Source organism: Peromyscus leucopus, chromosome 8b (assembly GCF_004664715.2).
Source record: "Peromyscus leucopus breed LL Stock chromosome 8b, UCI_PerLeu_2.1, whole genome shotgun sequence".
Taxonomy (NCBI): Eukaryota; Metazoa; Chordata; class Mammalia; order Rodentia; family Cricetidae; genus Peromyscus; species Peromyscus leucopus.
The window spans coordinates 5,759,811-5,782,696 of record NC_051086.1 but is presented as its reverse complement, the minus strand read 5'-3'; the positions used below and the strand labels follow the sequence as shown (position 1 = coordinate 5,782,696).

The 22,886-nt window shown below is 45.1% G+C and overlaps 2 protein-coding genes across 6 annotated transcripts in view; one reads left to right on the top strand and one right to left on the bottom strand.

Annotated features, from left to right (window-relative positions):
• Positions 1-3,775, top strand: part of Ubtd2 (ubiquitin domain containing 2) — a 56,193-nt gene extending 52,418 nt beyond the window's left edge. For both annotated transcript variants that reach the window (XM_028857787.2, XM_037201468.1), the window contains exon 3: positions 3,180-3,775. In XM_028857787.2, coding sequence (XP_028713620.1) covers positions 3,180-3,577 — 398 coding nt within the window. In that variant the 3' untranslated portion in view covers positions 3,578-3,775. The remainder of the gene's footprint in view (positions 1-3,179) is intronic.
• A 2,261-nt stretch (positions 3,776-6,036) lies between these two features.
• On the bottom strand, positions 6,037-22,617 carry Efcab9 (EF-hand calcium binding domain 9). Of its 4 annotated transcripts, none has more exons than XM_037201016.1 (5): positions 21,785-22,617; positions 21,494-21,595; positions 13,152-13,300; positions 12,021-12,197; positions 11,237-11,470 (listed from the first exon to the last, which is right to left on the bottom strand). In XM_037201016.1, exons 1-5 carry the CDS (start codon positions 21,792-21,794, stop codon positions 11,282-11,284), a joined length of 627 nt encoding a protein of 208 aa, XP_037056911.1. In that variant the 5' UTR covers positions 21,795-22,617; the 3' UTR covers positions 11,237-11,281. The 4 variants fall into 4 exon arrangements, with proteins under 4 accessions (XP_028713638.2, XP_037056911.1, XP_037056912.1 ...); XM_037201017.1 differs by having other exon boundaries at positions 21,932-22,617; XM_028857805.2 differs by lacking the exons at positions 11,237-11,470; positions 21,494-21,595; positions 21,785-22,617 and adding exons at positions 6,037-6,777; positions 17,291-17,879.
• Between the last annotated feature and the right edge of the window lie 269 nt (positions 22,618-22,886).

Genomic DNA, 22,886 nt, shown 5'->3' with positions numbered 1-22,886 from the left:
AATTGGTAATCTAATAGAATGTGATCAGCCCTGAAATCTGTACGTAGAACACTAAAGGGATGCAGTAGGCTGAATTCATATATTTATACATTTACATATGAATATGTAACAGTAAGAAAAGAAAAGGGTCATAATTTGAGGGGGATATGGAAGGGGTGGGAAAGAGGAAATAATGTAATTATATTTTAATTGTCCAGCTAAGAGGCAAGAAACTTAGATATACTCTCTGTGGTTGGGTAACTACCTTCCAGTGACATCCTGTGATAGCAAAGTATGCATTTTGAGCAAACATCTCTATCTTCCAAAATATTTAATGGAATAGTATTTTTTTCCATAAACCTGATCTTATTTTTCATTTAGAAGTAGATTATTTTAATACCAAAATTGCACCATAATTTATTGAAGTATGTTAAAATTCTTCATTCTTTGGGACTTTAAGAGTACTGTTTCATGCTGGGCAGTTATGGCGCACACCTTTAATCCTAGCACTAGGAAGACAGATTGGAAGGCAGGCGGATCTCTGTGAGTTTGAGGCCAGCCTGGTCTACAAAGTGAGTTCCAGGAAAGCCAGGACTAGACAGAGAAAAACGCTGTCTCAAAAAAACAAAACACAAACAAACAAAAGTGTACTGTTTCATTCAACAACAACAAAACAATATACTAAATGTTTTTCAGTACCCTGTATTTAATCTTTCCAAATAGCTTTACTTACTTAGAAAGTGACATATGTGCTAAAGCTTTAAAAGTGTATGTATTGGAGGTTACTGCAGATCGGGGCTTACTGCAGATTGGGGATTACTTAGTGGGTAGCTGTCCCTTTCTGCTTTTTCAGTCTCCCCAGCCTCAGTATTGTTTTTACTCTGGACTTGAGCCATTGTAGTATGGCCTGTGGTGTAGCACATCTTCTCATCTGCTTGTCTTCTTTGTGAGTCTTACTAAGGCATTTAAGCTTCTGGTTTTGTTTGTATTTGTTGTTTTTTTCCCCGAGACAAGGTTTCTCTGTGTAGCCCTAGCCATCCTGGAACCTCATACATAAATCAAGCTGGCCTTGAACTCATAGATCCACCTGCCTCTGGTTCCCAAAAGCTAGGCTTAAAGGAATGTGCCACCACTGCCTGTTGAGAGTTCGGTGTGTATTTGTACAACAGTCTTTGTTAGATATGTCTTGAAATTTTTCTTGCGGTTTGTGTCTTTATTCTCTTGACAGTGTCTTTAGCAAAGCCTAAATTTTCTAATTCTAATGATTGTACATTTGATGACATAGCTCACATGTCGTTGCCAAGGCAACAGTTTAGATTTTCTTCTTTTGCCTTCTAAGAGTTTGTAATTTTGTGTTTTATATTTAAGTCTGTATACACTTTTTGGTGGTAGTAGGGTGGGCACATGCAGGGCATGCATGAGACTGTCACAAGACAACTTAGAGGATCAGTTTTCTCTTTCCACCATGTGGGTTCCAGGGGTTGGACTCAGGCTGTCAGACGTGGTGGCAAGAGTCTTTAGTTGCTGAGCCATCTTGTCTACCTGTGGTATATTTTGAGTTAATTTTTGTGACAAGGGTAAGTTCTATATTGAAATTAATTTTTGGATGGCTCATTAACCCATCACCTTTTGTTGGAAAGCCTATCTTTTCTATCCTCTGTTCCTTTTGTTTCTTTAACACAGATCAGTTGATACTGTTTATCTGAGTCTTATTTCTGGACTTTCAACTGTTTGATTCATCATGTTTATGTTTGAGTGTTGGTTTTTTAGGTTTTTGAGATAGACTGGACTCTGAATGTATAGGCTAGCCTTAAATTATGGCAGTCTTCCTGCTTCACCCTTCAAGTGATGGGATTACAAGTACGAGCTACCCTGTCCAACTCCATGCCATCTTGGTTACTATATGATTACTATAAACCAGTCCTTGTTAATTTTTTACCTATGTACAGTTCAGAGAAGTTCATCCAGTATCTACAAAAACTCACTGGGATTTTGATTGGAGTTGCATTAAAATTGTAAATTAAGGAAGAATTGACTGACATTCCAACAATATCATCTTCTCAATGCATAGGCTGTCTCAGTTTAGCTCTTCTTTGCTTTAACAGTTTGTCACTTTCTTGTAGGTCTTACACATTTGTTAAGTTTAGATCTACATGTACCCCTCTGGGTATGCTAATGTACATGGTTTTGTAATTTCAGATACCACCTGTTGGCTATACATATGGAACAGTTGGTTTTTATGCGTTAATCTTAATGTGAATGCTCATTGGATCCGAGATTATTTTCTTGATTCTTCAGATTTTCTGCATAGTTGTATTAGCTACAAGTAAAGACATTTCTCTTCTTTCCTTCCCAGTCTGTAGATAATTCTTTATGTATGGCCTGACTCCTGATCTGAATAGGAAATTTCAAATGTGTTACCTTTAAGTTCAGTGGTGTAGGGTTTGTTGTTTTGTTGTTTAACTATTCTTTATGAAGCTAGGGAATCATCCCTCTAGTAGAATTAATGAGAGTTTTTATCAGGAAGAAGTACTAGGTTCTGCCAGATGGTTTTCCCTCATCTGATATGATTATGTGCTTTTTCTTGCTTACCCTGATACTATAGATTAGTTAATATCTGAAGACTGAACCACTTTTGAATACCTAGAATAAGTTCTGCCTTGGAGTGGTATAATTATTTTTCTAAAGTATTATATTTGATTTGCCCAATTTTCTTTTTCTTTCTTTAGCATTAAGGTAATGTTTGCTTCATAGAATGCATTAGGAAGTTTCCCTTCAGTCTTGTAAAAATAGAAGGTTGTTACAATTTCTTAAATGTTCAGTAGAATTTGTCATTGGAGTTGGTGCTTTCTGTTTTAAAAGGTTATTAGTTATTGATTCAGTTTCTGTAGCTAAGCCCTGTTTAGATTATCTCTCCGTTCTTAAGCTTCGGTGCATAATGTGTTTCAGAAAATTGGTCTTTTTCATCTAGTAGATCAAATCTGTAGGCCTAGGGTTGTTCTTAGTACTCTTATCCTTTTAATGTCGATACATGTATAGCTACAGCTGATGCCGTTTTCCTCTGATGTTTGCCCTGAGGAAGTATCCACTTCCTCCTCTGATTCTCTAGTATACCTACCTGCCTGTTGCAGTTTGAGATGAGAGTGCGCTGTGAACAGAAGCATGCTCATTGAACCTGCTCTTACCGCCCTTCTCTGCAGGTGCACTGACGGAGTGCTACGATGAGCTGGGGAACCGGTACCAGCTGCCAGTCTACTGCTTGGCGCCACCCATCAACATGATAGAGGAAAAGAGTGACATAGAGACTCTGGACATCCCTGAGCCACCTCCCAATTCTGGACATGAATCTCAGCTCCGTCTGCGCCTCTCCACAGGCAAAGACCTCAAGCTTGTGGTGCGCAGCACAGACACGGTGTTCCATATGAAGAGGCGCTTACATGCCACAGAAGGGGTGGAGCCAGGCAGCCAGCGGTGGTTCTTCTCTGGCAGGCCTCTCACTGATAAGATGAAGCTGGAGGAGCTGAAGATCCCAAAGGACTATGTGGTGCAGGTTATTGTGAGCCAGCCTGTGCAAAACCCAACACCAGTGGAAAACTGAGCTGGGCTTGCCTGCTTCCCAGATCCCTTGGCTCCTTTTTATTACCATTTCCTACTCTATGACGTGAAATTTATTTTCACTGCTCGGAATTCCCTATGAATGGATTTAGTTCTGAGGAATTACCAGTGAAAAATTCCATCTGTGATGGAGACCAACAAAAATAATAAAACACACAGAGCCAGCCTCTGGGACTCTTAATTACAATTTCTAATTTGAGAGGCAGTTAAGAAATAGATAACCATTTATTTTAAAACATTTATCGACTATGTAATGGCTGTATTTAAATGATTTGGAGTGTAAACAGACACCAGACCCATCAAGAACAGCACCAAGCACCTTTTGGATATAGAATTTTTAAAATGTATATGTCAAATTTTATTTCCAGAACCATCATAACAGTTACAAAACTTTTTTTTTTTTTTTTTCCGTTAGTGGAACCTAAAGAGGGTTTGTTTTTCTCTGGGTTTGTATTCCTACTCCACCAGGAAGCAGTGGAGACTGGGAGTTGTCAGTGTTTCCCCCTCCCCCAAGTCGTGCTCCTAATTCACATTCACTCAATTCTGCTGCCGTCCAGCACACTGGCAGCAGGCACCCTCTGGAACACTAGACAGTAATATAGTGAGTAGTCCCAGTCCTCGTTCTCAGTTGAGAAGTTGTCTTGCTGCATAGTAGTTTGTTTTAAAATGTCTGTGGTACCCAGACGGCTAGCTACTATGTAATGCCTTCACTAGTCCCTCTGCCCTCGGTGGCTGTTTGTGGAGCTGACTGACCCCATCTAGATATTTCTGGGCCAGGCAACATGGACATGGAGTACAGCTGCTGCCACTCAGAATACAAAGCAATCCTCTCTTCCCCACCTTGCAGGGGATGTAAGTTTAACCTTCTCTGCCTGTTCCTGGGAAAACTGTGCCTATTCTCAACCTTGGAGAAAACTCCAACTCAAAAATGTAAAGTGTGAAGGTTTACTGGTGTCACTTAAACAGTGCTGGTGAGAAAGAACAAATGGTGGCCCCTGGCTGTAGACCTCAGTGCATTTTACTTTACTCTGACTTTAGTCATTGTGGGTGGCAGTATTCCTCCTAGACCTTCCCACAGAGAGATGAATCCACCGCCATCTGCACATGAGGTTGAAGGACTGGAACACAGTGAGGCCAGCCTTACCTCCTCTGGAGAAGGCTGGAGAAAGCTGCCAAGGGTTGTATTTAATTTGGAGCCTCTTAAAAGCTGATTCTGCCAGGCATGGTAATGCGTGCACTTAATCCCAGGCCTTGGGAGCAGAAGTAGGCAGATCTCAGAATTTGAGACCAGTCTGGAATACAAAGCTAGTTCTAGGCCAGCTGGAGCTGCATAGCGAGACCCTGTCCCCAAAATAAATTGATTACATGAGAAGGGGGCTAATCTGCCACACAGTATCTTGAGAGTCTGTGATCTGTGAACAGTAGAGGGCTCTATGCTCTTCTCGGTAGGGAAATACCAAACCTTCAACACCTATTTGGATATAAAACCCCATAATTTTAGTGGCAAAATGAAACTGCTAAGTAGTTTAAAATGTAATGTTTAAAGTGGCTTTAAATTTCCTATAGCCTGTTTAAATATATCTGTAATTGTAACTTATGTTCCTGAGAACTTTTAACCACTTTCCTAATTCTGTTCATCATTTTAAAGTTTGTGACTACACCTAATTTAGACTTAATGGTGATTTGAGTCTAAATTCAAGTGAAGCGCACAGCTTTAGCAACAAGGAAGGTGCTCACATTTCTGTGTGGAGGCTCCAGGGCATCTCAGTGCTTTGGCCTACCATCTAGAGGGTTGATTCATTTGCCACATTGAGCAACAATATTTCCAGTTCATCAACTGGAAAAGTGTTTAAACCTATTATTTTTCTAAAGGAAATTTGATGGTGTCACCAATAATCTATGTTTGGTAAAAGGTCTTGTTTGTTTCTTGAGGGTTGACCTCTCTTAAGAGTTTTTTATTTTAGCTGGGCGGCGGTGGTGGCACACGCCTTTAGTCCCAGCACTTGGGAGGCAGAGCCAGGTGGATCTCTGTGAATTCGAGGCCAGCCTGGTCTACAGAGCGAGATCCAGGACAGGCACCAAAACTACACACAGAGAGAAACCCTGTCTCGAAAAACCAAACAAACAAAAAAACAATTTTTTATTTTAAAGGAACATATACTTTGAATAACGATCCTCCAGGAGTGTTTAACCTAGGTGAGAAAAAAACATGGTGCTGGTAATTGTCAATAGATTGATGTAAGATTGGATCAATACTTGATGTGTATAATTTTAGTATGTAGGGGTTTTGTGCTTTTTTTAAAAAAAAAAAAAAAGGTTCAACTTTTCTCTTTGTCTTTGCCTTTATTCTGAGTTTCTGTGTTGTTATTTTATTGTTTTGTTTTTTGTGAGGATTCTTCTGTGTAGCCTTGGTTATCCTGGAACTCACTCTGTAGACCAGGCTGGCCTCGAACTCACAGAGATCTATTTGCCTCTGCCTCCTCTGAGTGCTGGGATTAAAGGCGTGCGCAACCACCGCCTAGCTCTTCCTCTGCGGACCTGGGAGATTTCTTCCTCTTTCAAACCGGTAGTGAGATCCTGACCACCAGACTTAAGCCCTGCTCCACCACATGCCTCAGCAGCCCTGTGGTCTTGGTCTTGAATGGGTTGACCCGGATGGGGAAGGTGGCTCAGCCAGTACTGCTTGTGTGCTGCTGAGCAGTAAAATCTGAGTCTCACCAGGTGTGGCTGGACTGGGAGGTAGAGGCAGACTCAGCCGGAAGGCACCTTGGTCTAGTGAGTTCCTGTCTTTAACAACAATGAAATCTGTCCACCTTTTATAGGTGTCTTCGAAGGGCCTTCCCCATTTGGCGGGATACCAGCCTCTTGATTAGAGCAGACAGTGGCCTCTTTTCCTGAAGATACTCGGTAATTTTCATTCATCTTTCTCCATGGTGGGAGGAAGGTAGCCCTCCTAGCAAATGAGCATCACTCAGCTGGTCGGATCCTGTGATGTATTTTACTTAGAAAAGGAATCCAGTGGATAGCGTCTTCAGAGACAGCTGGTATCCTAGGACTGCTGTTGGGGGCTCTTGTGATGTGGCCTGTTAGCTTGTCATTTCTAGTTTTGTGGCGAGAGCCTAGGTGACTCCGTCAGAGGTTGGACACGGGTGACTCGGTCTGGCCTGCTCTGAGGCTTGAGGCCTAGAATGGTAAGGAGATCTGAGATCCAAGCGCTGGGGGAGACATGAGCACTTTGCTCAACTTAGTGCCCCCTCAGTTCCTGCTCGCTGACAGTGGTGTGGAAGGATCTGCCTGTGGCCCGGTCTGGAGCCTTCCCCGGGCCAGTGTCCCACCCACAGTCTGTACCTGCCTTCCATTGCCCGGGCCCCAGAACACTCATGTAACTAGGAACTTGCAATCCTATATGAAAACCGCAGACTGGAAAGCATCAACACATGTCGGGTGGAACCCAGGACCTCACGTATGTCATACTCTTACTGCTGATTCACATACCAAGCCCTACGTATTCATGTTTTAAACTGTCACTGGAGGGGAGAGTGGGGCAGGAGCTGGAGAGATGACTCGGCAGTAAAAACACTTGTTCTTGGCAGAAGACTCAGGTTCGATCCCCGGCACCAGCATGGCAGCTCACAACTCACCATAACTTCAGTTTCAATGCCATTTTCTCACCTGAGGGCAGCAGGCACCCAAGCTATAGACATACATGTAAGCAAAATACCCAGGCACATGAAATGAAGTAAATCTAAAAAGGCCCTGAAGCAAAGCAAGCGTGGATTGGTTAGTGTCTTCTATGCCTAGTCCCAACACAGAATCAATTTACTGGCTTGAATTTTAATTTTTATACAGAATCTCATTTATCAACTCTTGATACCCTCTAGAACCACCAAGACTTTCACTATGAAGCCCATGATGCCCTTCCAGTCCTCCTGCCTCAGCCCATGAGTGCTGCACATACATGTGCTGCTGACCCACAGGGACCTCTAGCTGATGAAGATGCTTTGAAAAGTTTTAAGATCTGATGGGATGTCAAGATAGCTCAGCAGGTAAAGGCACTTGTACCTAAGCATGAGGACCTGAGTGAGTTTGATCCCTATAACATGGTTAAAGGATCAGAACCAACTACAAGTTGTCCTCTGACCTCCACGTGTGTGTGCTACGGCACACACAGTGTTTAAAGTAAATCCCATGTTCTATTCATTATCACTTTACAGTGTGCTCGGATCCCCATGGGAGAAAGGACAGCGTAACTCCTTCCTGCTCTCTTCAGCTTTCTTCCCCCACCTCTGTTCTGAGTAAAGAACTTAGTACTGCATCTGCTCCAGGAGCTCAAGACCATCTCTGGGAGCAGAGACCTCTGGAATGCCTTCCCAGAATCACCTACTCCCTAAAGCTGCTGCCTGACAAAAGCGACCAAACCCTGTCAAGACAAGTACAGTGGTGAGGCCCTTTGGCGTGGCCGTTCTCCAGATGCCATGTTTTCACTTTGGAGTGCCTGCCTGCACTCTGCAGTGTTCCTGTCTGCCTGTGCACACACTAGTGACCACAGACTCCTGATGTTGGAAGGGAATGGGGAGTGATGAGAGATGCTTGCAATTCCCTCAGTGCAGTGCCTTTATCTCTGTAGAAAGGATTGAAGGGGTTGCAGAGATGGCTCAATGGTTAAGAGCACTGACTGCTTTTCCAGAGAACCCGGGTTCAATTTCCAGTGCCCACATGGCATCTCACAGCTGTCTATAACTCCAGTTCCAGGGGACCCTATACCCATGGCAAAACACCTATGTACATTAAAAAAATAAATAAAAAGGATTGAAGTCAAGTGACTAGTTTTACCTGAGGTTTGGTTTTGCTGGTCCCATTCTAACTGTGGTGTAGCACCATGGGAAGAAGTATTTATAGCCAGTTGCATTAATCGTGCTCAAAACCTTTTAGCCAAATCTCCCATTTGTTAATGATGTTTCACAATAAACAGGTTTTATAATTCCCAGTCTGACTTGGCAGATAACATCTTAGGTAAGCAGTATTCTTGGACATTGGTTGAAGGGATTCTCACCAGCCTGAGCATGACTCCAGCAGGCCTTGCCCTTCCCCCATTCCCTCTCTGCCTTGCTGAAAACACTTAGATTACATTCCTAAAGCTAGCCAAAGGTCTGTTCCCTTATTTGGTCACTTCTTCCTGAGGCTGACTACCAAAGTCCAACTATCAAAGTATTAAATAAATAAACACCTCATCCTAACATGGAGTTTCCCCCTGTACCTTTATAAACCAGCCGTTTTCCTGTGTGCCACATCTGTCTCCTCTCTATCCAGAGGCAGTCCTTTGTCCCCTGGGACAAATACCCCTGCTCCCTCTCCCTTGTTCCCTTCCCCTTCTCCCTGTCCTCTGTCTCTTACTCCCTGCCCTCTGTCCCTCTGGGGCAAATACATCTCCTTTGTACTGAGAACTTGGTCTTGGGATGTCTTGTGCAGATACCAGCCCCTTCATTGGTAGCATAATCAGGTGATTTATGGTACTGAGTATCATCAGTCATAATGGGGACCCTCAAACTCACTGGTTGCCTTGAGGTCAGTTAGAATCCTTAAGTCTTGGGTGTATGTCATAAATGATCTCAACCATGTTCCACAGAAACTTAGAGTGAGAGATGCAGTAATAAACATTAAACAAGAGGGGTTTCTGAGCCAATTGAATTTGTTAGCTTAAAATTTAAAGAGACGTCTGGCCTGGTAGAGCATGCTGAACCCCAGCATCTAGCACAAGGTGCTGAGGCAAGAACATCACAGGTTGGAGGCCAGCCTGGGCTACAGAGAGGGACCCTGTCTCAACAAAACCACCTCACTAAACACACAAAAACAATCTGCCTGGGCTGGAGAGATGACTCAGCGGTTAAGAGCACTGACTGCTCTTCTAGGAGACCTGGGTTCAATTCCCAGCACCCACATGGCAGCTCACAACTATAACTCCAGGATCCAACACCCTCACACAGACATACCTACAGGCAAAACGCCAATAAAATAAAAGTAAATGAAAAAAATCTGCCAAAAGTCCAGTCAGCTTGGACCCCAGGCTGTGAGTACCAGCTTCCTGGTCCTACTTCCTCTGAGACCTGTTTAAGTTTCTAAATCTCTCTGGGATTTTGTAAATAAAATAGCCCCACCTAGTTGACAGGGCTGAAGACCTAAGTTCTGTGTCTTAAATCACTACCTCACCTGCACCCAGCACATGCTTGTGATGAAGACTGCCCAGACATGATTTAAGCCAATAGAAAGTATTAGCCAGCCAGTGACTAGACCGAGTGTTCTGCATCCCAGGGCAGTCCCGAGCCTTTCTCAGGGAAAGCACAAAAAAACATGCTCTGGGTTGACATACTTCAGTTAACAAAAACAGCCAGAAGCAGAACTGCAGAAGCCACAAAGCAAAATTAGTACATTTAGAGACTTTCCAGAACTGTGGACTTTGATGGATTAGCTCTTTGTTTTCATTTTGGCAGGTGGTGATGTCTACATGGTGAGTTTTATGGCCTGAATGCTACTTCCATCTAAGGTCTGGGGCCCTGTCACAGTTACTACAATGATGGTACAGTCCGGGGGGGGGGGGGGTTGCTCACAAATCTCATGCCAAAGAATTTTTAAATCACTCAAGGTTTTAATCTCTCTACATGGTCTCTACATAGCCCCGGCTGTCCTGGAACTCACTATGTACATGAGACTGCCTTCATATTCACAGAGATCCTCCTGCCTCTGTGTCTCAAGTGCTGGGATTAAAAGTATGTGCGACCTTGCCTGGTTCATGAAAAGTTTAAATGAAACAGGGGCATATGATAATATTTTGCCCAAGTAAGTTTTATTCTGTTTTCTAAGCATTTCACATGTTGGAGTAATTGAACTCTAAGGAATACACAGCCTGAGCTGGGACAGTGACATACTCCTGCAGTCCCAGTTAACCCAAGGCTGAGGCAGGAGAATCATTTCATCCTGCAAGTTGGAGCTCAGCCTGGGCAACAGTTAGTCTCAAAGGAAAAAAAGACTAGCTCCATATCCTTAAAAGTCAGCCTGCCTTGTCACCACTGGCCCACATGAATCTGGCATCCAATTGGGCTTAGCCTAGAAAGAATCCCAAGACCATTGGACCATCGGCAAAGAGTGGGAAAGGGTCACTTCCATCAACTGCTGGGCTCCATAAGTCATCAGGTATCTGTGAGCATGGCCTGCTAAAAGGCAGAAGCAAAACTGGACCACATGAACAGAATGACTGCTTGGGGACAGTATAGCTTCAGGTATAGAAACCCATTTTGATAGCTGGCCACAGAAGCACACACCCTGTAATCTCGGTACTTGGGAGATGGAGGTGGTAGGATTACGAGCCCAGGGTCATCTTCAACTATATAGTAAATTTGAGGCCAGCCTGAGTTACATAAGCCCCTGTTTCAAAGAAGATTAAAAGACACTGGGTATGAATGGTGCAAACCTTTAATCCTAGCGCTCAGGAGACAGATCTCTGAGTTTGAGGCCAGTCTGGTCTACATAGCCAGTTCCAGGCCAGCCAGGGGTACACTGTGAGACCCTGTCTCAATGAATAAATAAGTAAATAAATGAACAATACAGACAGACATACACAAAATAAAGATGTACTTTGGTGCTCTGCTTCATTGTGACCATGTTAATTTTAATTGTCATGCTCACTTTGGTATCAAAGGATACTCTGACTCCTCTGGCTCATCCCAGTCGAATATACCTTCTTTAGATGATGATACCTCTCTTTATCTTTCCCCTTTTCTCTTGCTCTCTCTTCCTCTCTTTCTTTCCTCCTTTTCTTCCTGTCTGTGGATTTGTCAGTGCAGAAGATTGTGTATAGCTTAAATTCCTTGTAATTAAGCAGCTTGTATTAGGGGAGGAGGGAGAAAAATAGAAAGTTTAGTAAGGTGGTAATCATGTCTTACTCTAGAGTCATGGAAACTTAGAGGCATAGGAGTTAGGACAGTTACAGGCTGACTGGAGGCCTGGTACCCAGGGACAGTGAAGCCTGTTGCAGACCATCATGGGAACAGGGTCACCTTGTGCTTCCATGTCATCTTCCCACTGAGGTCACCTGCTTCCCTTTACACAGGCAGAAGCTGCCATCACCCCAGAGCTTTTTCAGGATTTTCCTCACTTGGTTCTATCATAGAGTCTCTTCCTTTCTGCTTACTCAAGTCTATAAACGCTTCCCTGACCACCACGTTAGCACCATGTTCGTCTACCTCCTCAACACCTCTATAATTGTGTGCCTGCACCACCTGAAGTGGCACTTAGCCAATCCTTTCTCCACCAGGGCCTCTTTGTCTCAGTTCTTTTCCCAGTCCCAGCCTGTTGCCAGCCTCCTCCACACCATTGCCAGCACTGGTGCAGGACATGACCCTCTGCCCCACAGTTCACAAATCTGCACTTACTCGGTCACCTGTGATGTCAAAGTCATGGAAAAGGTCTCGGAGTTCCTGCTTTTTAATATTGAAGAGAAATCTGTACATTTCAAAATGGGATGCATCTATTTTCAACTCCCCATCCAAGTCGAGCAGGTCAAAAACCGGCCGGGAATGGCGGTACATAAACTGATTTTCCAGATGGTTCTGTTTGGAGAGAAATGTGTGAGATGTTGGTGCTACCCTGTTGTAAGGGTGTTACACCAAGATTTATATAGTTGGAGACTGGAGAGGTGGTTCAGAAGTTAAGAGCACCGGCTGCTCTTCCAGAGGTCCTGGAAGGGCTCAATTCCCAGCAACCACATAGTGGCTCACAACCATCTGTAACGAGATCTGATGCCCTCTTCTGGCATGCAGGCTAGGCAGAACACTATATGCATAATAAATAATCTTTTAAAAAAAATTACATAGTTACCAGCCATTCTCTAGAGAGCTCAGAGCAAAGAGCAAACTCCCAAACTTAGGGAAAAGGGCTGTGTGAAGAGGGACAAGGCCCACATGAGCCCCGCATTCAAGGGAACCTTCTGTGATGACAATTCTGCTTAATGAACAACCCTCTCTGCCACCATGCACTGATGATCTCGGGAAGCTTTGACCTTGGTAGTCGCACAAGATCCCTTTCCTCAGGGAGCAAAAGCTAGCAGATGCACAGCTAGAGTCTCATGGTGAGGGTGAAACCCGGAGAATAACACCTCTCTTCCCTTTGTTTCGGCCTCAGCAGAAAAGTCTCTGAACCCAAGGACCAGGGCAGGAGTGAGTGAGGTGCTTGGGATGGATGGTGGTGCTCTGAAGATCATCAGCCAGCTGGAGGACAGGCAGGCCAAGGAAGGTGGGCAGGTGAGCAGGGGCAACATTTTCCTGACCCGGAGAGGCCATGTGGGAGGGCTGGAGATGAGTGGCGGCTGCAGGGAGAAGCTGGGAAGGTGCTAGAATGTCCAGGTTGGTTCAGGCACCAACAATGAAGTTCCCATTTTATTTTCTGTCCACTCATTTGTAGTGATAGAAAAGCAATCCACTGTGCTCTCACTTCAGTGCCAGCTTTACCAAGACAGGGGACAGCCCAGCCCTCTCTCTTCTGCCCCCACCAACCCTGGCACTCACCTGATGTGACAGCACTATGCAAACCAACACATAGAACTGGTCAAAACCAATCTCTCCTACAGCCGTCCAGTCCAGCATGTCAAATATCATCTTGATCTGTGTGATTTTCATGTTAGTCACGTGGTGGAGAAAATGAAAGAACAGCACATCTGGAGGAGAGAGGACGAGATGGATTATTCTAGAACAGTCCCAAGATACTAAATCAGAAGCCACATAAAGAGGCAGAAGTGTTGGAAGCTTACTATACTGGGAAGAAGAATGACAGTATTTTGTTTCTGGCTTCACACTGAGCCTTCCACAATTCCTCAAGCCTTTAATTGCCCTTGCTGTGGAGGAGCAGTGTGCCAAGTTATAGACGCTGCATACATGCCCAGACAACATGGTGGTGGTCAGGGCTTGGCTCCTGACCCTGGTTACAGACATACCACCAACGACAGACAGACAAGCTGCTGGTGAATGAGGTTCTCTTTGTTCGAGGAAGGAGAGCTTCATTCTGCTTTGTTAAGGATGGGAGAGTGGGAGATGATAAGGGTGGGAGAGATGGCTCTGCCAGCAAAGACACTTGTGCAAGCCTGGAGACCTGAGTTTGATCCCCAGAACCTATGTAAAAGTATGAGGAGAGAATGAACTCCACAGGGTTGCCCTTTGACCTTCCCATGCACACATGTGTACACACCTCAAGCACATACAGATACCCACATAAAATATTTTTTCGGGGCTGGCAAGATGGTTTAGAGGTTAAGAGCACTGGCTGCTCTTCCAGAGGTCGTGAGTTCAATTCCCAGCAACCACATTGTGGCTCACAGCCATCTGTAATGAGATCTGGTGCCCTCTTCTGGTGTTCTGCACTGTATACATAGTAAATAAATCTTTTAAAAAATATTTTTTTCAAAGATCCTAATGTTTTCCTCAGCCTTTCCCATGATTCCTTTCATCAGAATGGGAAGTTTAAAATCATTCCTCTTCTCTGAGGAAGTCCCTAGAATTTTCATGCTTACACAGAGCTAAGGCTTCTGGCTGTGGAGGGAGGGGGCCTTCCCTATGTTAAGCACTTTTGGATGCCTCATCCCAGCAAACCGAGAACCCAACAGGGAAGTGGTAGCACACCTCATTGCCAGTACATCAGTTGCTTAGGGATCTTGTCAAACCGCAGTTCCTGCTTCAGGGAATGTGACGTGGGGCAGACTCCACATTGCTCTCAGCTCCGGTGTGATATGGCTGCTGCTGCTCTGTGGGTCTCACTTTTGAGTGGCAGAGTTGGGTTCATATGTGGGTCAGCCTGGTGGCAGCCCTGCACTTACTACTATGAAACCACATTTTATTTTATTTTATTTTTTGGTGCCTGTCCTGGATCTTGCTCTGTAGACCAAGCTGGCCTCGAACTCACAGAGATCCGCCTGCCTCTGCCTCCCGAGTGCTGGGATTAAAGGTGTGCGCCACCACCGCCCTGCTGAAGCCACATCTTTTGTGCACGAGTTACCACATACTAACCTGGCACATCCAGGGAAAGTGCTGTAACTTAACGAACAGGAAGGTTCCTACTTGTCATCCCACGTACCAGCAGCCATTACAGCCGGGATAGGATGGAGCAGCACACTGATGGGTTGTGACCTGGCGTAAGTCAAAGCAGCCTTTTTCTCTTTCCAGTTGAAAAATTAAGTAAATAAATAGTCTGGCACCATGGATGGCAGACACAGGAGTACACACCTGCATCCATTGTTTTCTCTATTAAAATGTGTCTGTGGTTGCAGTTCTGTTATTTCTGTTGTTCCAGAAGCAAATTGAAATTTGAAATGAAAATTGAGCAGGACAGTAGTGGCACTCACATTTAACCCCAGCACTTGGGAGGCAGAGGCAGGCAGGTCTCTGAGTTTGAGGCCAGCCTGGTCTACCAATCGAGTTCCAGGACAGCCAGGAAACACAGAGAAACCCTGTCTCAAAAAAAAAAAAATAATAAAAGACAAAAACAAACACAAAAGAAAGAAAAGAAAAGGAAAGAAATCCAGCCATGAGATTTTTCAAGTCTAAATTTGTGTGTGGTTCTCCTCTATTGTTTTTGTTTGTTTGTTTGGTTGGTTGGTTTTGCTTTGTTTTGCTGTTGATATGGGATCTCACTGATGGCTGGCCTGGCCTGGAACTGTATGTAGAAGACCACGCTGGACTCAGATTTGCAGCCATCCTGCCCAGCTTCCCCTTTTCCTCTGGATTACCAAAGCTATCTCCAGACCTGGGTGTGGTGGCTCATGCCAATAATCTCAGCACTCAGGAGGCTGAGGCAGAAGGATTGCTATCAGTGCAAACCCACCTTGGCCTACAGAGTCAGATGCTGTCTCAGAAAACAAATGGGCTGGAGAGATGACTCAGCAGCCAACAGCACTGGCTGCTCTTCCAGAGGATCCAAGTTCAATTCCCAGCATCCATATAGTAACTCACAATTGTTTATAACTCCAGTTCCAGGGGATCCGGTGTCCTTTCTGGCCTCCACAGGTACCAGGCACAAAAGTGGTATACAGATATACATGCAGCCAAACATACACATGAAATATTTTTGAAAATGCTTTAAAGAAAGGAAAAAAAAAACCTATTTCTGAGCTCCCCTGAGTATCTAAAACCCTTTGTTAATGTCATTTGGAATCCCAGCTGGAAGCAGCCAGGACACAATGAGCCTATGATCACAATGTCCGCTTTGGCCTGGTGGCCATGTGGTGGATCCTTCTGTGTGCCCCACCAGGTGTGAGCACTCAGAGCAACACACTGCATCCCCACAGGGATGGCAGAGTGCTCCGGGAGGTGTGTCCTGAGGGGCCTGGTAGCTATGGAATCAATGCTGTTTTGCAGCAAGATGACTCTGGTCACCCAAGTCCCCAAGGCCTGAGGTGGTTCTCCCAGGAAGCAAACCATAAAGCTGTGCTGTCCTCTTTCAGGTCACTGTCCCTACCCTTGGTGATCAGATAGCAGGCCTGGACCTCCAGGGTGTCATTGGGGGATTAGATGGTTACTAGGGAGATGAGACTGTTCCACAAACGTCCCAGGGAGACAGTGTGGCTTAGCTTTCTGAGGGACAGCTTGGTGCCCTGCAGCTGTCTTATCTGGGCCGAGGAGGACTGGTATCACATTTCATGCCAATCTGTATGCAGAGAGGAAGGTGAGGCATGACTCTGTGAGGAAAAGGAGGTTTCTTCAGTCCGCTGGTTTCGTTTCATTCTTTTCGGTGGGTGCCGGGGCCTGAGTCCATGATCAATATGTCTGCTACTGAGCTACAGCCCCTCCCTCATTACTGTTCGTCTGCTTTTTGTTTTGTTTTGTTTTGTTTTGTTTCTGAGACAAGGGTTCTCTGTGTAGCTTTGGAGCCTGTCCTGGATCTCACTTTGTGGACCAGGCTGGCCTTGAACTCACAGAAATCCTCTGGCCTCTGCCTCCCAAGTGCTGGGATTAAAGACGTGTGCCACCACTGCCTGGCTTCATTTGTTTCTTAAGACAAGAATCCAAGCGCACACCTCAGCATTAACCTCAGCGTTCAGGAGGCAGAGGTAGAAGATTCTCTGTGAGATCCAAGCTAGGCAAGGCTACATAGTGAGACCAGTCTAAAAAAAAAACCTTTATGAGTGTTCTTTCTTCACTGTGATGTTTTCCTCAGTGAGGTAAGAGTGATGGTTGGATTGGTTGAAAATCTTATTTAAACTGAGGCTTAAAAAGAACCCAGGCTGTTTCACCTGGCCTTTTTTTTTAAGCATCTGGACTCTTGGTGACAGAGCTGATAGGCATTTTTGGTAACTCACAAACATCATTAGATAGACAGCCCTGGTTAAACCTGGTTAAACCCTGGTTTTGAGTCCCAAAACAAAACAAAATAACACGAATGTGGGAAAGGACCCTGTGGGGAGGAGGGGGGATGACAAGGGGTGGGAGAGACATGAGAGGGTAGAAGAAGAAATTGAGCCTCAAAGGGGAGACAACATACTCATCAAATCACCAAGGAATTGTGGGTAGAGCCCAGCCTGACCCCAGAGCCCGTGGCTTTGTCCTCTGCACTGAACTGCCGTCAGCCTCAGCTCTGTTGGCAGTTTCTCTCCGGCTTCCTTGACAAGATGAACTAAATGGTAAGGAGATAGTTTAGGGTTCTGTGGGAAAGAACTGACCATTCAAGGTGTTCCTTCGGTGTGCGTCCAGAAGGTGAAAATACTCCATCAAGGCCTTCACATTTCTCAAAGACAACAAACAGTAGATTTTGTCCAGGTAAAGGTACCACAGAAAAGACCCTGGCTTCAATTTCATCTCAGCAGTTCTCAGCCAGAGGCTCTGGCAATCTGACACAGAATGGAGAATTCTGTCTCAGAACTAGAATGTTGGACAGGGTCCCTGAGATGACCCGGCAGACCTAGAGGGGACAATGAGAGGTAATGAAATGGCCTCTCCCAGTTCTCTGGCTTTGTGGCGTGGGGATGTTTCCTGACCAAAGCAGCTCTTGGAGCCACTCTAGACAAGATGTGCTTATTAGGAAGGAAAATGGAAACACACACAGAAGTACTGAAAGAGCCTCGAACAAGTATACTAATATAAAGCCAAAGGGAAGGAATTTATGTCTGTATAAATGTTAGGCTACTTGCTTTCTATATATGTATGTGTGTGTGTGTGTGTGTGTGTGTGTGTGTGTGTGTGTGTGTATACATATACATGGAGAGAGAGATTGTCTCATTATCAACATCCTAGCCCACCTGGTGGTCACTCGTAAACCAGGCTGACCTTGAACTCACAGAGATCCGCCTGCCTCTGCCACCCTAATGCTGGGATTAAAGGCGTGCACCACCACCACCACCACCACCACCACCACCACCACCACCACCAACAACAACAACAACAACAACAACAACAACAACAACCACCACCACCACCACCACCCGGCTAAGAAGGAATCTTTAAAAGACCAAAGTGTAGTTACCAGAAGCCAAGGCAGAATGCCCGGCTAACACAGTCTCTGCTGTTTGACTTCTCTCTTCCATGATGGACAGTTCCAGGCCTGTCCAAAGCGGAACAGATCAGCAGGCTCAAGCTTCGTGACTTGTCCCTCAGGTCAACAGTTCAGACCAGTCCCAGCTCATCCACCTCCATTCCATCCCATCACAGTTCCTGGGTTATTTGGAAGCAAGTCTCCAACAAAACAGCTAATGTGCAAATATTTGAGTATATATTCTAAAAAGCGTGAGTCTCCAATGTTATCACACCTGTGGGTGGTCTTCTAACACCCTCAAATACCAAGTCAGCATTTGGTTTCCCTAATGGTCCCTTAGAAGTCTGAAGAGCTACTTCAATCAGGAACCCCCAGATATATGTATCATTTGTCATGTTTCATAAATCATTTCATTTTTCAAACTTTTATGTTTCTTTTTCTTAACCATTTGTGTTTTTAAAATTGTATTGGTTATTGTGTGAGTGTGTATGTGTGCCATGGCACTGGCCCATCTCCTCCAGATCACAACACTCCATTCATATTTGGTTATCTGTCTGTGTGCATCCATCTGTGCACTGATATATGTGTATATGTGATGGACATATATGTGTGTGCCTACACACAGTTCTACCTAACCTTACAAATCATGGGAACCTCTGATGTTATGACTGGTTGATCAAAAACCCAGAAGACACCCTGAGCTTATGGTTGGAGTGTGACAAGTGGGGAGCAGTCTTGTGCTATGGATCCCTTAGGCTCGGGGGTGTTTGCTAACTCCCAGTGTGAGAATTAAAATGACTTGTATTTGCAGAGAATTGTCTGATGTGACAAAAACTCCCACACATTTAGTAAAATCAAAGGCAGAGTAATAGCAGAATAGCACATGTTTACTAGTTTGTTTACTGTATTGTGTATGTGTGTGGTTTTTTTTTTTTTTTTTTTTTTTTTTTTTTTTTTTTTTTGAGACAAGGTCTCTCTGTGTAGCCCTGGCACTCTGTAGGCTGGCCTTGAACTCAGAGATCCACCTGCCTCTGCCCCCAGAGTATTGGGATCAAAGGTGTGCCCCGCTGCCACCACGACCGGACTATTTTTTGTTTTTTTTGAGACAAAAAATTGCTGTGCCTCAGGCTGCCGGATCTCACTGTGTGGTTCAGGCTTTGCTTCCTGGATGCTGGAATTCCAGGAGAGCACCATCTTGACTGCTGGTTGGTTCAGTTGTATGCAGATGGAGTGTACATAAGGAAATGTAGACCCAAAGAAATAGGTGTGTTTGTGTGATGTTCAGGCGTGGTGAAGAATGGAGACTCAGTTGTAGGGATGTGTGGCTGGAGGACAGAAAGGATAACCTAATGGTTGTAAGGGGTCAGTTGAGTCCATTCTCAGTCCTTATCCTTTCCTTCAAGGACAGGGAAGGGACCCATTGGATGAAGGTTGACAAAGTGACATATTTTGAGGTCATATGTCCTGAACTCCATCATTTCCATGCAGACTCTGACACCATGTATTTGCATCAGTTTTATTCATAATAACCAGATGGATAGACCGAAACACCAACTGTCCTTCAGCAGTTGAATGTGTTAATGACGACGGTATATCCATACAGTAGAGTACTACCTGGCAATGAAGATGAATTCATTCAACACAGTGAGTCTCGGAAACAGGCTGGGTTAGAAGAAGTTAACAGAGGCCAGTGTGTGTGGCTCTGACTGAGCACTGGCCTGGCATGCATGCCCAAGGGCCTGGGTTTAATTTCCAGCACTGGGGGAAAAGTGAAAGGAGTGGGAATGAGAATTGCCTGAATAGGCAGTGGAGATGTTCTCTACCCTGCCTGTGGTGACAGCCTTGTCTTGACAAAACTCACTGAACAGTAAGCCTTAAGGGGTGCATTTCTTTCTTTCTTTTCTTTCTTTCCTTTTCTTTTTTCTTTTCTTTTCTTTCTCTCTCTCTCTCTCTCTCTCTCTCTCTCTCTCTCTCTCTCTCTCTCTCTCTCTTTCTTCTTTTCTTTTCTTTTTTTGTTTTTTCGAGACAGGGTTTCTCTGTGTTGTTTTGGTGTCTGTCCTGGAACTCACTCTGTAGTCCAGGATGGCCTCAAACTCACAGAGGTCTGCTTTCCTCTGTCTTCCAAGTACTGGGATTAAGAGTGTGCACAACCATGCTTGGCCTAAATTTTTTTTTTTAATGTTTATGGGTGTTTCCCCGGCATGTATGTCTGCACCACCTGCATGCTGTGCCTGGGAAGGCAAGAAGAGGGGGTCATCACATGGAACTGAAGCAACAGATGCCTGCACTGCCCTGTGGGTGCTAGGAATGGACTCTTCCTCTGGAAGGGCAACGGTTGATCTTAACCACTGAGCCATCTCTCCAGCCCCTTAAGTTGATTTTTTTTTTCAAGTTAAAAAATATGACCCACCTGGGGATGTAATTCTGTCACAGAGCATGTTTCCTATGTACAAGGTCCAGGGTTCAGTCCTGAGTAGCAGGGAAAATACCCACAGATAAAAGCAGATTTTATTATATCAGTATTATTCATACTTGCTCAACAGAAGACACTATGAACAAAGTTTACATATAGATGAAAGGTTGAGAGGAAACATTTTCAATATCTAAACCCAACAAGATAGCATCTTTAAATATTCAGGTCCAGAGCAGGGGGGAGGTGTCTCAAAAAAAATCAGGTCCAGTGAGATGGCTCAGTAGGGCCTGGGGATCTCCTCAGGACCCACATGATGGGAGGAGAGAGCCAACTCTTAAAAGTGCCCTCTGACCTCCATATATATATATGCATGCTCTTGCACACTCACATATAAGCATGCATACACACACACACACACACACACACACACACACACCATGAATGCATACACAAATAAATAAAAAACAAAATTCCTAGAATCAAAACAGACAGGAAATCTAACTTTTTTAATGTGCAAAGAGTAGGGCATGGGTGGTGGTGCACACCTTTACTCCCAGCACTCAGGAGGCAGAGGCAGGAGGATGTCTGTGAGTTTGAGGCCAGCCTGGTCTACAGAGCAAATTACAGGACAGCTAGGACTACATAGAAAGACCCTGTTTCAAACAAAACAAAACAAATCACCCACCTCCCAAACCCAGCAACCACAAAAATGGCAAAGGACATGGACCAGCAATTCAAAGGAGCTGAAAAGCTTCTAATAAAACTTTGCAAACTCTCCTGGGCAGTGGCGGCACACACCTTCAACCCCAGCACTTTGGAGGCAGACTCTGAGTTCGAGGCCAGCCTGGTCTACAAAGTGAATTCCAGGACAGCCAGGGCTGTTACACAGAGAAACCCTGTCCTGAAACAAACAACAAAACTATGCAAACTCAGACTATTAATTGAGATATACACATCAAAAGCACTATTTATCGTACTTACAAGGGATTGATAATTCCCATTTTAAGTTGTTCCAGAAAGCAGGGTGGGGGAGCGGCACAACCCTCTGGCTGTCTTCATGCATCTCTAGGCCACTGAGAGACCCTGAAGCCAGAGACAGAAGAAGAACGGAAACCCGATTTAACGTAAGTTTCTAAGTACCTTTGGTTCTGTTGGGCCTCCCTTTATTGCTGCGTTTTTCATATATAATTTACATTCTCCCTCCACCCCCCAACACCTTACGAAAACAAAAGACGCTCTAGTGATTTGGGACGAGTTTCCCGAGTTGTAGACCTGTCATCATAGTTCCCGTTTCCGGGCATTTTCATCACCCCAGTGAGATTCCGCATGGTTCTTTCCAGCCAGTCCCCACGTCTGGAAGCCAACCCGGCTCTCCACAGCTTTGCCTTTTCTGGACCGGTCATATAAATGCAGTCATACCTCATGCGGTCTGGCTTCCTTCACGTAGCATGACATTTTGGAGAGGACCTTTCTATTTTTATTCTCACTGTGTTTTCTTCTGGAGCTCTCGCGACTGGTCAGCGCATTCTGACCCTCTCTCTACCCGGTATAGCTGCGCAGACTTCAGCGGGTCCCACCGAACCCAGTGACAGACCTACCCCTCGGTTCGTTCACAGGCTGACTCAACGAGAGCAATTTTGCGTGACATTTCCTTCTTTCAATGATAAAATTTCCCCACATTCATTCAGTGGCGGGAACAATCGAAACTGGGGCAGCCTTTATTCGGGGGCGCCTTTTGCACGAATCCCCAGGACATCGTATTCACTCTCCAGCCGGCTTTCTTAAGGAGAAACCGCACTTGGCGCTTGCGCGCGGCTCCAGGAATATTTTCGAACTGAGTCCCCAGGAAGGGGAGCAGCAACTTTCTCGAAGTTAGGGTGCCCGAGTGTGAGACTCACTTGTTCATGGGGGAGGGTCACCATCACAGGCCCTCCAGCTGCTCAGCCCGCAGCACAGTGCGCTAGAACCCACATCCTGATACCAAGGAAAGGCGCCTTGCAATCTGCAGGACCCCAGCAGCTAGGGTGGAGCGACGAGGGTCCCGCCGCCAGGATGGAGAAGAAATGTACCAGGGATGTCTCCGGTTTTATGTCTAATCGGGCTTTTTTTTTTTTTTTTTTTTTTAATTGGTAAAATAACTAGAAAGTTTTACCTAAGTAAGGACTATATCTGCTAACCTACCACCAAGCCTAACAGGTCCTAAAGGGACTCTGTTTTTCTTGTTCTGAGTCCTGGTCCTCTGTGGCTGGCGGGGGCGGGGAAAGGCCCGGATTGGGGGGCACGCGTCCGCGGGGCTCTGCCTTCTGCACGCTTGGAGGCAGCACCGCGCTTGAGATCCACGTAGGAAGCGGGGTGAAGGCAGTCTGGGACTCGC